Here is a 13,704-nt window from a genome sequence, read left to right as displayed (position 1 = left end):
TCCCTCAGTACTGCCCCTTCGACACATGCAGTGCTGAGGGAGCCCCGCACTATCAATCTAGGTTATGTGCTCACATCGCTGGAGTGGGGGAGGCCGTTCAGCCCCTCGTGCCTATCCCGCCATTCGATTCGATCGCGCCGGTCCTGTACTTGAACCCCAGGGGCACAGGACAGCTCCCTGACAGCAACCTCACCCAAGTAGCCAGTCTTCACGTCTCTGGGCAGCGGCCAGGAGCTCTGGTTGTTCTTCCCATGGCCCGGCTGCGCCAGGATCAATTGAGGCACCCTGGCCTCGACGAACTGACCCGGTCAGACCCGGGGCCTTGTTGGGTGGCAGCAGCCCAAGTTTCAACAGAGAGAGAGAGAGAGAGAGAGAGACGAGTCTATTCAAACATTCTTTTAATTCTTTCAACATTCTCAGTTTTGGTGAAATGCAGCAACAAACTGGCAGGATTTTTTGGGGGAGGTGGTCAGGAGCAGGGGAAATTCCTGAGAGTGCACTGTGAGGGGCCACCTAAAAGCCCCTTTTGAAATCAGCTCCATCCCCCCCCTCCCCCTCCCCCTCCGCCCAAGTCACAGTTCAACCCGACTCCGGAGTTCCAATGCACAAAGCCAGCGGCAGTCTGGAGTGTGAGAGAGAGAGAGAGAGAGAGAGAGAGAGAGAGAACCTGAACACTGGTGAGGTCCCAGGAAGCAAGGTCTCATCTCCAGCCGTCATGCCCGCTCTCTCCGGAGATGAGGAGGAATTTCTTCTCCGAGGGTTGTAAATCTGTGGAATTTTCTGCCTCGGAGAGCTGTGGAAGCCGGAACATTGAATAAATTTAAGACTGATAGAGAGAGAGTTTCTTAAACGACAAGGGGATAAGGGGAGCGGGCGGGGAAGTGGAGCCGAGTCCATGATCAGATCAGCCATGATCGTATTAAATGGCGGAGCAGGCTCGAGGGGCCGTATGGCCTGCTCCTGCTCCTATTATGTTAGACGCCCAAATTCACATCTCTGGTCTTGAACGAGCGCGCGGGTCAAAATAGCGAGGAAAAAAAAAAATGGACCTTTGGATTAAAACGAAAGGAGATTCCCAGATTCCAGTTTCTGCATTGTTATTTCATGGTTTCTCTGTGACTGGGAGAGGGAGGGGAGGGTGATGTTCAGCAGACTCTGGCACGGGTTGGCAGTGTCGGCTGGTGTCTTAGCTCGGGGGAGCCCCCCCTCCCCGAGCAAAGAGATATCGTCGTCGGGAGAGCCAAGGGGCGGGGGCGGTGGTTTAGCTGAATGACAGCAATAAAAAAAAAAAAGGGGTGGACTGTCCTGTTTCTCGAAGAGCACAGGCATTGAAGCACATTCCTGAACACAAACTGGGAGTGGAACGCGCAGGAGGTAACATGGCATGGCCTTGGGGCAGGAGGTCATTGCTTGGCAACACTACACTGCTCAAACACACCCAACCAGCAGCATTTACATCAAAGGCTGCTGCTAGTGTGGGGTGGGTGGGAGGTGGGATCTTGGGGGGGGGGGGGTCTACACACGCCCCACTGAGTGGGCCGAGACCAGCTGACTCACACAGACAGGCCGTGGGCTGCCCGGGCCACTTAACACCGTCCCTCGATAAAAGCCAAGGCATCGCTCAAACACAGCCCCGTGCGATTGACAAGAGATGTTGCTTTGGGGGGGAGGGGGGGGGGGGGGGGAAGAGAAAAGGCACGAGAAGAGGGGTGAGGGAGAAAGAGTCGGTCATTTTTCATTGGCGGCCGATCGTAACGCCGCAAGTCCCGGCCAGAATGAAGACGACCGGGGTTACTCCCCTCGGCACACCTCCCCCGGAGATCGCACGTGGGATCGATTTACGCACATCATTGTGTATTCTGTAACTCACTTCCCCCTCCCCGCCCCGCCCCCTTGCCACAAGACCCAGACCTCGCTCCGTCAAGCCCGTGTGGGGGCTGGTGTGCAACGGGCTATCCCACGTTTAAAAAAAAAAAAAAAATCCACGCACAGGCATCTTCCACCGCTTAAAATGAGTTCAGTCAGTCACCCGAGTACCCATTTTTAGTGTGGAAGTTTGTCATCCCCAACCCCCGAGCAATTGCCTACGCTGATGATGTACCGTGGGGAGAAATAAGCCTGCTTTTATTGGGAGACTTGGCTGTAGTTTTGGCCACGGGCTCGGTTTTTTGTGGTAGTTGGCGGCGGCTCCGTTTAAATAGACTGTTTGCCGTAAGTCCCGCCTCAATCGGCAGCCACAGCGGCGTGGTTCGAGTTGGGGAGCGAGCTCGATTTCGGCATCACCCTGATACTCCCGCCGTCAGCATCCGGGTCGTCCCTACGCTCGGGCAATCTCTGCGTTGGCTGAGACAACGCGCCGGGCTCGGTGGGGGGGCTCGGCAGCTCCAAACCGGACCCCTTGGTGACGGCCATGAGCTTGCGTTCCTCCGCCGCCTCCTGCGTCCGGGACTGGCTGGCAGGCAGGTGCAGGGAGCAGGACCAGGCGTTGGGGAGAGCAAAGAGGACCAGGCTCCCCAGCAGCAGGAAGACGCCCGCCACCACGAACGAAGCCGTATAATTGCCAGTCGCGTCGTGCAGCCAGCCTGGGGAGTGAAACGACACGAAAGGGTTAGATCAGTGCACATCTGCCTCGGGCACCGGTGACTTGGTGTCCTACTGTACATGGCTCAGAGACGTGGACCGTGTACAGCAGACACCTCAAGTCGCCGGAGAGACACCACCAACGATGTCTCCGCTGGGTCCTACAAATCCCCCGGGAGGACAGACGCACCAACGTTAGCGTCCTCGACCAGGCCCAACATCCCCAGCATCGAAGCACTGACCACACTCGACCAGCTCCGCTGGGCAGGGCCACATTGTCCGCATATCCCCCAGACACGAGACTCCCAAAGCAAGCGCTCTACTCGGAACTCCTTCACGGCAAACAAGCCAAAAGTGGGCAGAGGAAACGTTACAAGGGACCACCCTCAAAGCCTCCCTGATAAAGTGCAACATCCCCACCAACACCTGGGAGGTCCCTGGCCAAAGACCAGTCCGCCCTAAGTGGAGGAAGTGCATCAGGGAGAGCGTGCAGAAACCAAGCGCAGGCAGCGGAAGGAGCGTGCGGCAAACCAGTCCCACCCTCCCCTTCCCTCAACGTCTATCTGTCCCACCTGTGACAGGGACTGTGACTCTCGTATTGGACTGTTCAGCCACCGAAGGACTCACTTTGAGTGGAAGCGAGTCTTCCTCGACTCTGAGGGACTGCCTATGATGACTGTGGCTGAAAGGGTTAAATTACAAGGGCAGGTTGCACAGACTGATGTCAGGGAGCACTTCTTCACACAAAGGGGAGTGGAAATGTGGAACTCTCTCCCCCAAAGGGTTGTTGAGGCTGGGGGTTAATTGGAGCTTTCAAGACAAAGATGGAAAGGTTTTTTTAAAACTGGGTAAGGGCTTCAAGGGCTGTGGAGCAAGGAAGGAATAAATGGAGTTGACTTGCAGTTCAGCCCTGATCTAATTAAACGGCACAGCAGGCTCGAGGGGCCTTAGGGCCTCCTCATTAGGAGCAGGAGGCGGCCATTCGGCCCCTCGAGCCTGCTCCACCATCCAATCAGATCAGGGCTAACTTGTGACCGTAACCCGCCTTTGCTCGCCATCCCTTGATACCCGTGCCACACACAACTCCTGTACCTGGTTTTGGTGATCAAAACTCGGCTGCACCGAGTCCCGCTCTTCCATCAGCCCCTGTGCTCGCTGCCCCGTGTCCTAACTCGCACCGAGTCCCACTCACCCATCACCCCCTGTGCTCGCTGCCCCATGTCCTAACTCACACCGAGTCCCACTCACCCATCACCCCTGTGCTCGCTGCCCCATGTCCTAACTCGCACCGAGTCCCGCTCACCCATCACCCCCTGTGCTCGCTGCCCCATGTCCTAACTCGCACCGAGTCCCGCTCACCCATCACCCCGTGCTCGCTGCCCCGTGTCCTAACTCGCACTGAGTCCCGCTCACCCATCACCCGCTGTGCTCGCTGCCCCATGTCCTAACTCGCACCGAGCCCCGCTCACCCATCACCCCCTGTGCTCGCTGCCCCATGTCCTAACTCGCACCGAGTCCCGCTCACCCATCACCCGCTGTGCTCGCTGCCCCATGTCCTAACTCGCACCAAGTCCCGCTCACCCATCACCCCCTGTGCTCGCTGCCCCGTGTCCTAACTCGCACCGAGTCCCGCTCACCCATCACCCGCTGCCCCATGTCCTAACTCGCACCGAGTTCCGCTCACCCATCACCCGCTGTGCTCGCTGACCCGTGTCCTAACTCGCACCGAGTCCCGCTCACCCATCACCCCCTGTGCTCGCTGCCCCATGTCCTAACTCGCACCGAGTCCCACTCACCCATCACCCCCTGTGCTCGCTGACCCATGTCCTAACTCGCACCAAGTCCCACTCACCCATCACCCCCTGTGCTCGCTGCCCCCGTGTCCTAACTCGCACCGAGTCCCGCTCACCCATCACCCGCTGCCCCATGTCCTAACTCGCACCGAGTTCCGCTCACCCATCACCCGCTGTGCTCGCTGACCCGTGTCCTAACTCGCACCGAGTCCCGCTCACCCATCACCCCCTGTGCTCGCTGCCCCATGTCCTAACTCGCACCGAGTCCCACTCACCCATCACCCCCTGTGCTCGCTGACCCGTGTCCTAACTCGCACCAAGTCCCACTCACCCATCACCCCCTGTGCTCGCTGCCCCCGTGTCCTAACTCGCACCAAGTCCCACTCACCCATCACCCCCTGTGCTCGCCGAGTTACATTGGCTTCTGGTTATGCAATGCCGCGACAAAAAATTCTCATCCTTATTTTCAAATCCCTCCATGGCCTCTCCCCCCATCCCTATCTCTCTAATCTCTTCCAGCCCCACAACCCTCCTCCCCACCCATACCCTGCAGTTATACAGGGTATTGGTGAGGCCACACCTGGAATACTGCGTGCAGTTTTGGTTTCCATATTTACGAAAAGGATATACTTTGGAGGCAGTTCAGAGAAGGTTCACTCGGTTGATTCCGGAGATGAGGGAGTTTGACTTATGAGGAAAGGTTGAGTAGGTTGGGCCTCTACTCATTGGAATTCAGAAGAATGAGAGGTGATCTTATTGAAACGTATAAGATTATGAGGGGGCTTGACAAGGTGGATGCAGAGAGGATGTTTCCACTGATGGGGGAGACTAGAACTAGGGGGCATGGTCTTAGAATAAGGGGCTGCCCATTTAAAACTGAGATGAGGAGGAATTTCTTCTCTCAGAGGGTTGTAAATCTGTGGAATTCGCTGCCTCAGAGAGCTGTGGAAGCTGGGACATTGAATATATTTAAGACAGAGATAGACAGTTTCTTAAACGATAAAGGGTTATGGGGAGGGGGCGGGGAAGTGGAGCTGAGTCCATGATCAGATCAGCCACGATTGCATTAAATGGCGGAGCAGGCTCGAGGGGCCGAACGGCCTACTCCTGCTCCTGATTCTTATCTTATATAATGCTGTTCATGTTTCACCTCAATTCACGCGAGATCAGGACTCCTATCTTGCCAGCTCTGGGGGCAGGAGAAATACCACCACCGATGCCTCCGCAAGATCCTACAAATCCCCCGGGAGGACAGACGCACCAACGTTAGCGTCCTCGACCAGGCCAACATCCCCAGCATCGAAGATCGTTAAAGGCGCTCTATAAATATAAGTTGTTGTTACAGCTCCGAAGAGAAGCTCCCGAAGCCCGGGTTGTGGGGGGGGGGGGGGGGGGGGGGGAGAGAGAATTGGCCATACCTGACATGGGCGCTCCCAGCAGGCCCCCCACGCTCTCCAGCATCTGCAACAGTCCCAGCGCTCCGTAGATCCTGCCGATCCCCACGATCTCGGGCAGCAGGGAGAAGACCACGGGCGTCAGGGCGCCGGAGAAGAAGCCGTAGGCGATGGCGACCGACATCAGGGCGGGGTAGGTGTGGCCGAAGGGAATGGCCACCAGGCTGAGGCCGGTGAGCGAGGTCCAGAAGGCCAGCAGGTGGACGAGCCTCACCCGGCGGAGGTCGGCGAACCAGCCGGAGAGGAGGCGGGCCACCAGGTCGGTGACGGCGGCCGCCGACATCAGGAAGGCCGCCTGGTACTCGTCGAAGCCGGCGGAGCGGGCGTGGGCCACAAGGTGGACATAGGGCACGAAGTAGCCAGTGTTGATGAGGGTGATGGCCAGCACGAAGGTGAGGAATGGTCGGTGCTGGAGCAGGGGCAGGTCCAGCAGGTCCAAGAAGGCGCCGCACCGGGAGTGGCCCTCCCCCGGCGACGCCGCCAGGTCCTCCCTCAGGGTCAGGGGCCGGATCAGCGCCCCGCACACCATCAGGTTGAGCATCATCCCCGCGATGATCAGCAGCGCTCCCCGCCACGTGTACTCGTCCAGCAGGTACTGGAAGAGCGGGCAAAAGGCGAAGGAGGAAATGCCGACCCCGGTGAACGCCAGTCCCATCGCCAGAGTCCGCCGCTTGGTGAAGTAGCGGCTCACCGCTGCCACTGTCGGGGTGAAGACCAGCGCCCAGCCAAAGCCTGCCAAAACAACAGGACACAGGGTTTACACACAGGCACTTCAGCACAACTCAACCCCAATAAGACCTGCATTGATACACAGCGCGTTTCACCACCGCAGGACGCTCCACGGGTCAGCTGTGGCTCAGTGGGCAGCACTCTCGCCTCCAAGTCAGAAGGTTGTGGGTTCAAGACCCACAACAGGGACTGGAGCACAAAAAAAAAAAATCTAGGCCGACGCCCAAGTGCAGCGCCGAGGGAGCGCCGCACTGCCGGAGGAGCGCCGCCGAGGGAGGAAAGGGTGGAAATTGCAGAGGCTCTGACCACACTCTTCCAACCGTCCTTAGATACAGGGGTGGTGCCAGAGAAGTGGAAGATTGCAAATGTTACACCCATGTTCAAAAAAAGATACATTTGGCAATTACAGGGCAGTCAGCCGAATGTCAGTGGTGGGGGAACTTCCAGTGACCATAATCCAGGACAAAATGAATTGTTAGTTGGAAGAACATGGGTTAATAAGTGATAGCCAACACGGATTAGTTCAAGGCAAATCGTGGTTGGCAAACTTGCTCGAGTTCTTTGATGAAGTAATGGAGGGGGTTGATGCAGTCGATGTGTATTTGGACTTTCAAAAGTCGTTTGATTAAGGGGCCACATAATAGACTTGTTGGCAAAACTGAAGGGACACTGGCAGTGTGGATACAACATTGGCCAACGGACAGACAGCAGAGTATTGGGGAATGGTTGTATTTCAGACTGGAGGGAATGTTTGCAGTGGTGTTCCCCAGGGGGTGGGTACAGGGACCACTGCTCCTTTTGATGTATATTAATGACCTGGACTTGGGTCTACAGAGTAGTTTGCAGATGACACGAAACTCGGAAATGCAGTAACTAGTGATGGACTTCAGGAGTACGTAGACAGGCTGGTGACATGGGCAGACACATGGCAGATGAAATTTAATGCAGGGATCTTTAACAGTTCAGAATCATAGAAATTTACAGCCTGCAATGAGGCCATTTGGCCCATCGTGGCCGACCAAGAGCCACCCAGCCTAATCCCACTTTCCAGCTCTCGGTCCGTAGCCCTGTGGGTTACGGCACTCCAGGTGCACATCCAAGTACTGTTTAAATGTGGTGAGGGTTTCTGTCTCTACCACCTTTTCAGGCAGTGAGTTCCTCCCCAGACCCTCACCACCCTCTGGCTGAAGGAATTTCCCCTCAAATCTCTTGCCAATTACTTAAAATCTATGCCCCCCCCCCGAATGTTGACCCCTCTGCTAAGGGAAGTAGGTCCTTCCTATCCACTCTATCCAGGCCCCTCAATTTTATACACCTCAATCAGGTCTCCCCTCAGCCTTCTCCGTTCCAAAGAAAACAGCCCCAGCCTATCCAATCTTTCCTCATAGCTACAATTCTCCAGTCCTGGCAACATCCTGGTAAATCTCCTCTGCACCCTCTCCAGTGAAATCACATCCTTCCTGTAATGCGGTGACCAGAACTGCACGCAGTACTCCAGCTGTGGCCTAACCAGTGTTTTATACAGTTCGAGCATAACCTCCTTGCTCTTGTATTCTATGCCTCGGCTAATAAAAGCAAGCATTCCGTATGGCTATAAATCATGGAACAGCAGTGACAGAAGTCAAACTGCTACTACCAGCTATGTATTGAGAGCATCGACCTTTTATTAGAATCGGTGCTAAATTTCTGTACTAAAGATCATTTTAGAAGAAATTGAAACCTTCAAATCTTTCGTAGATCCTCCACTGCTCCCTCCTGCTACTGAACCACTTCTGCTTTTATACATTGGCGCCAAATGCTGGCAGTTTTTTTGTGGTAAGGTCAGACCAGAACCGAGAGATTTCCCCAGCCATCGGAAAAGGTTGAACAGGCTGAGGCATTTTTCTCTAGAAAGGAGAAGGCTGAGGAGTAACCAGAGAGAGGTCTTCAAAATTAGGAAGCGGTTCGATCGGGTAGACAGAGAGATGATGTTTCCAATTGCCCAACTGTGTCCCAGCTAATGCAGCACACACCAGCAACTTTCTGGGAAAGGGATAGGAATACATTTCCTGAAAGTTAAAAGACTAAGGGATGATTTGATTGAAGTTGTCAAGACATTATCTACCTTATCAGTTCCCCTTAGAAACGATTCCTGCTGGTTGGGGATTCTAGGACTAGGGGGCATTGTTATGTTCAGAATAACGCCACAAGACTGTATGCTGTAAGCTCAAACTGTTGTAACCTTGGTCTCTTTAATGTAACTCGAGTGAGGAGGCAATATGGCAGACTGCCTTTTATACCTGCTTACCCAGGGTGCACAGGTGACCCTTGGGTCCCTCACAGGTGCACCCCCTGGTGGCAAGTCTTGCACATTGGTAAAGTTTACATACATAACAGGCAGAGTCTAAAAATTAGAGCCAGACCTTTCAGGAATAAAATTAGTTAACACTTCTACACAGAGGGCAGTAGAAGTTTGGGACTCTGTTTCCCCCAAACGTCATTGATGCTGGGTCAATTGTTAATTTTAAATCTGAGATCGGTAGCTTTTTGTTAACCAAAAGTGTTAAGGGATATGGGGCAAAGGCAGGTGGGTGGAGTTAGGTTGCAGATCAGCCGTGATCTCACCGAATGGCGGAACAAGTTTGAGGAGCTGAATGGTCTCCTCCTGTTCATGTGACCATAACACAAGAACATAAGAATTAGGAGTCGGCCATTCGGCCCCTCGAGCGTGCTCTGCCATTCAATGAGATCACGGCTGATCTGCGACCTCAACTCCACTTTCCCGCCCGATCACTCGATTCCCCGAGAGTCCATAAATCTATCGATCTCAGCCTTGAATATATACTCAACAACTGAGCCTCCACAGCCCTCTGGGGCAGAGAATTCCAGAGATTCACCACCCTCAGTGAAAACATTCCTCCTCATCTCAGTCCTAATTGGCCGCCCCTTATCCTGAGACTGTGACCCCTGGTTCGAGATTCTCCAGGTTCCCATGTTGTAGTTGAAGAGCTACCGCCAGTAGAATGGGCTGAATGGCCTCCTCCTCTGCTGTGATTTCTGTAAGGCCGCGTGGTTTTGTGCTTCACTTCCGAGCGGTGCTCAATGACCTAGTACCTATCCACATGCCGCCTGTTCCCAATTGCCCGCTGTCTTCCCCATTCCAGGAAAGCACTCTCTGATAGCGCCTGTTTCCACCTCACCTGAGAGAAGTCCGATGGAGAGGTAGAGATGAGCCAGCGTGGAGGCTAAGCAAGCAAACACCAGCCCCACGCTGGCAATGAAACCGCCCAGCATCACCACAGCCCGAGCTCCAAAATAGTTGCTGAGGGCACTGGCAATGGGACCTGGAAGGAAAAAAACACAGCAAGAGTTATTTCTCAGGGCTGAATCCAACTCGCTATCTCCAGCAGCCCCGATTCCAGCATTGCAGTGCTTTGCTAGGCCCCTATTTTCCCCCAATAAAGATTTCTGGCATTCATTTACCTTTACGTACATTTTTCGCACCACAGTTAGCAGCAAAAAAAAACCGTCAGTTTCCCCGAACTGGAAGCTATTTTTAGCGCTGCGCTACCAGAGTCCATTTTGGGGGGGAGGGGGGGGGGTGAAAGCTTACAGCGTGCGCCGAAAATTCACTGCGCATGCGCCTCTTCAAAAATATTTCACTGCGCATGCGCCTCTTCAAAAATATTTCACTGCGCATGCGCCTCTTCAAAAATATTTCACTGCGCATGCGCCTCTTCAAAAATATTTCACTGCGCATGCGCCTCTTCAAAAATATTTCACTGCGCATGCGCCTCTTCAAAAATATTTCACTGCGCATGCGCCTCTTCAAAAATATTTCACTGCGCATGCGCCTCTTCAAAAATATTTCACTGCGCATGCGCCTCTTCAAAAATATTTCACTGCGCATGCGCCTCTTCAAAAATATTTCACTGCGCATGCGCCTCTTCAAAAATATTTCACTGCGCATGCGCCTCTTCAAAAATATTTCACTGCGCATGCGCCGCCTAAAAAAAGAAAAACATTTCTGCACACATGAAGGACCAGCGGCCAGGGATAGCAGCAAGTCAGGTCAGCTGCGTTGGAAAGGTTCTCTCCAAAGGAAAAGGCTACCCTGAATGTTTTCTGACGGCTCTTCTTGATAAGGTGCTTTGCCTGCAGTTTGGGAGAAGAGGCCACTCTGCACTTTTTGTGATATGCCCGGAAGTATCTTTGGCAATTGTGGATAGAGTTGGAACTTCAAGGGAAAAGGCTGATCGGGAAGATTGGGTTTTAAGTTTGCCTGCAGTTTTCTCACCCATGGAAGAGGCTGAACAGCGAGTTTTATTCCAGCTGGTTTACTTTTAACCTCCAGTTATTTGCTCCGAAAAGCGCGGAGAACCTTCGGCCAGGGATTGGAGTGGGTCAGCGCACTCCATAAAAAGTGAAGGGAGGGTTTTTACAAACGGTCTTCAATGTCTCTGTGGGCGGTTTTTTAAAAAACGGTGGTGGGGAAAATGGCCTTAATGACCAGAAAGGGCACATAATCACTTTAACGTACACCAGAATATATGGCGCCAAAAATTCTGGCGCTGATAGTCGGCACCGGAGCCCAAGCATTGGGGAAACTTCGAACTGCCCATCCATGCCAGAAAAATCGACGGGCGCCACAATGCTGGGGAAAATAGGGGCCCTAATCTATTGCACAACCAACCCTTACCCTGAATAAACAAATCTGTACAGTTAGTGAGTGACCCTTACCCTGAATAAACAAATCTGTACAGTTACAGTGAGTGACCCTTACCCTGAATAAACAGTCACTCTGTACAGTTACAGTGAGTGACCCTTACCCTGAATAAACAGTCACTCTGTACAGTTACAGTGAGTGACCCTTACCCTGAATAAACAGTGACTCTGTACAGTTACAGTGAGTGACCCTTACCCCGAATAAACAGTGACTCTGTACAGTTAGTAAGTGACCCTTACCCTGAATAAACAGTGACTCTGTACAGTTAGTGAGTGACCCTTACCCTGAATAAACAGTGACTCTGTACAGTTAGTGAGTGACCCTTACCCTGAATAAACAGTGACTCTGTACAGTTACAGTGAGTGACTCTTACCCTGAATAAACAGTGACTCTGTACAGTTTTTTTTTAAATAATTTCATAGCCAATCGTTCCAATTCTTTGCCAAATCACAAACGCCAGAGGTCACCTTGCATATGCCAAGGATCACTCTGCGCCAATGCTCTTAGCCAAAAGGCCTAGAGCCACTGCACCGTTCCTGGAAGTACTGCAATACCAGGTTCGTGCCATGGAGGTGGATGGGTCAAGCCACCCCACACACCTCCGTGGAGGTGGATGGGTCAAGCCACCCCACCCACCTCCTGTTTCCAAAAAAGCAAGCATATACCTTCCTGACCAGGGAGAAACCACCCGGAGGTCATGGTGGCTGGTCAGGTCAGTTACGCATGATCTTAGCCAAAAGGCCGAAACAGTGACTCTGTACAGTTACAGTGAGTGACCCTTACCCTGAATAAACAGTGACTCTGTACAGTTACAGTGAGTGACCCTTACCCTGAATAAACAGTGACTCTGTACAGTTACAGTGAGTGACCCTTACCCCGAATAAACAGTGACTCTGTACAGTTACAGTGAGTGACCCTTACCCTGAATAAACAGTGACTCTGTACAGTTAGTGAGTGGGTTACCCGGAACATATGCTGTCGCGCGCACACACTGCGTTGCTGGTGAAAGGGCAGTGATCCAATCACAACAGGCCCCCCCGCCCCCCCGCCCCCACCCCCCGCGGCACTCACTGGAAAACTGCTGCACTGCGACGGCCATTGAGGTGATCCACGACACGGTGCTCGAGGCTTCCGAGAAGTAGTCCACGAACGCCACGAAGAAGACACCAAAGGAGCGGATGACCCCAAAGACCAGGGCCGACTGGATGAAGGCGGCCAGCACGATCATCCATCCCCAGCCCCCGTCAGGCGCCTCGCCCGCGATCCTGACCGCCATCTTGGTGACCTTTCACCTGTTACAAACAAAAACAATCAGAGGGAACATTGGCTCTGTTCCCTGCTGTTGACCAACACCCCCCCCCATCCCCCGCTCCATGGGACCCCCCCAACTCACATCCCCCACTCCATGGGACCCCCCACTCAAACCCCCCCCCCGCCCCCCACCATCCCCCGCTCCATGGGACCCCCTGCTCAACTCTCCCACGCCCATCCCCCACACCATGGGACCCCCCCCCCAATCCCCCTCCCCGCCTCCTGACGGTGGGAACAGCTAGTCTTGTATCCAGCCGGATAAGCAGAAGACTGAGACTGTTAACTGTTGGACTGGCACCGACCGAGGCAGCCCTGGCCCCAGGCCAGAGACCACGAGTCCTCCGCAAGGCCACAGCTCGTAGAAATAGAATTCAGCAACGGGGACCTTTCTCTTTCCCCCCTCCCCCGGCCCCACAACCCCCCCCCCCACTCTCGCCGAGCTGCCTCCTGGCTGGGTTCCACAGGCACTCCCCAATATCCACTCTCCACCCATGCCCCGAGAGCAGCCATCCCCTCCTCCCCTCAAATCCAAACACTCTCCTGCAGGAGTTAGTGGACAGGGGCTCAGGAGCAGGAAGTTGGACTAACGTTCCCTTGCCCGAATGGAAGGGCGTCGAGGACAATTCTCGCCCCCTCCCCTCAAACTTACCTTCAAATCGTCATCGACACCATAGAACCATTGGGCCCATCGAGCCTGTGCCGGCTCTGTGAGCGAGCGAACCAATCAGCCCCACTCCCCCCTGCTCTTACCCCACAGCCCGGTGAATGTTTCCCCGTCAAGTATTGATCCAATTCCCGGTTTGAAAGTTACTATTGAATCTGCTCCCACCGCCCTTTCAGGCAGCGCGTTCCCGATCACAACAACTCGCTGCGTAAACACATTCTCCCCATCTCCCCCTCTGGTTCCATCGCCGATTATCGTCAATCTGTGTCCCTCTGGTTACCCACCCTCCTGCCCCGGGAACAGTCTCTCCTTATTTACTCCATCAAAATCCTCCTTCATTTTGAACACCTCTATTAACAACAACCTATATTTATATAGCGCCTTTAATGCAGTGAAAATTCCCAAGGCGCTTCACAGGAGTATTATAGGATAACAAATTAGACACTGAGCTGCATAAGGAGAGATTAC

The 13,704-nt window shown here is 53.9% G+C and overlaps 1 protein-coding gene and 1 non-coding gene across 4 annotated transcripts in view; both read right to left on the bottom strand.

Moving 5' to 3' along the window:
• Positions 1–389: 389 nt before the first annotated feature.
• Positions 390–13,704, bottom strand: part of slc16a13 (solute carrier family 16 member 13) — a 23,372-nt gene continuing 10,057 nt past the window's right edge. For all 3 annotated transcript variants that reach the window (XM_070863207.1, XM_070863208.1, XM_070863209.1), the window contains 4 exons: positions 12,333–12,553; positions 9,736–9,879; positions 5,792–6,559; positions 390–2,582 (listed from right to left, as the gene is read on the bottom strand). In XM_070863207.1, coding sequence (XP_070719308.1) covers positions 2,224–2,582; positions 5,792–6,559; positions 9,736–9,879; positions 12,333–12,537 — 1,476 coding nt within the window. In that variant the 5' untranslated portion in view covers positions 12,538–12,553 and the 3' untranslated portion in view covers positions 390–2,223. The remainder of the gene's footprint in view (positions 2,583–5,791; positions 6,560–9,735; positions 9,880–12,332; positions 12,554–13,704) is intronic.
• On the bottom strand, positions 11,823–12,015 carry LOC139233240 (U2 spliceosomal RNA). The gene has a single exon (XR_011588165.1). It is a non-coding gene; the product is annotated as a U2 spliceosomal RNA (small nuclear RNA).

The sequence above is a fragment of the Pristiophorus japonicus genome, chromosome 20 (genome assembly GCF_044704955.1).
Source record: "Pristiophorus japonicus isolate sPriJap1 chromosome 20, sPriJap1.hap1, whole genome shotgun sequence".
In the NCBI taxonomy this organism is placed as follows: Eukaryota; Metazoa; Chordata; class Chondrichthyes; family Pristiophoridae; genus Pristiophorus; species Pristiophorus japonicus.
Note: the sequence above shows the minus strand (reverse complement) of the source record. Positions and strands in the feature narration are given on the sequence as shown.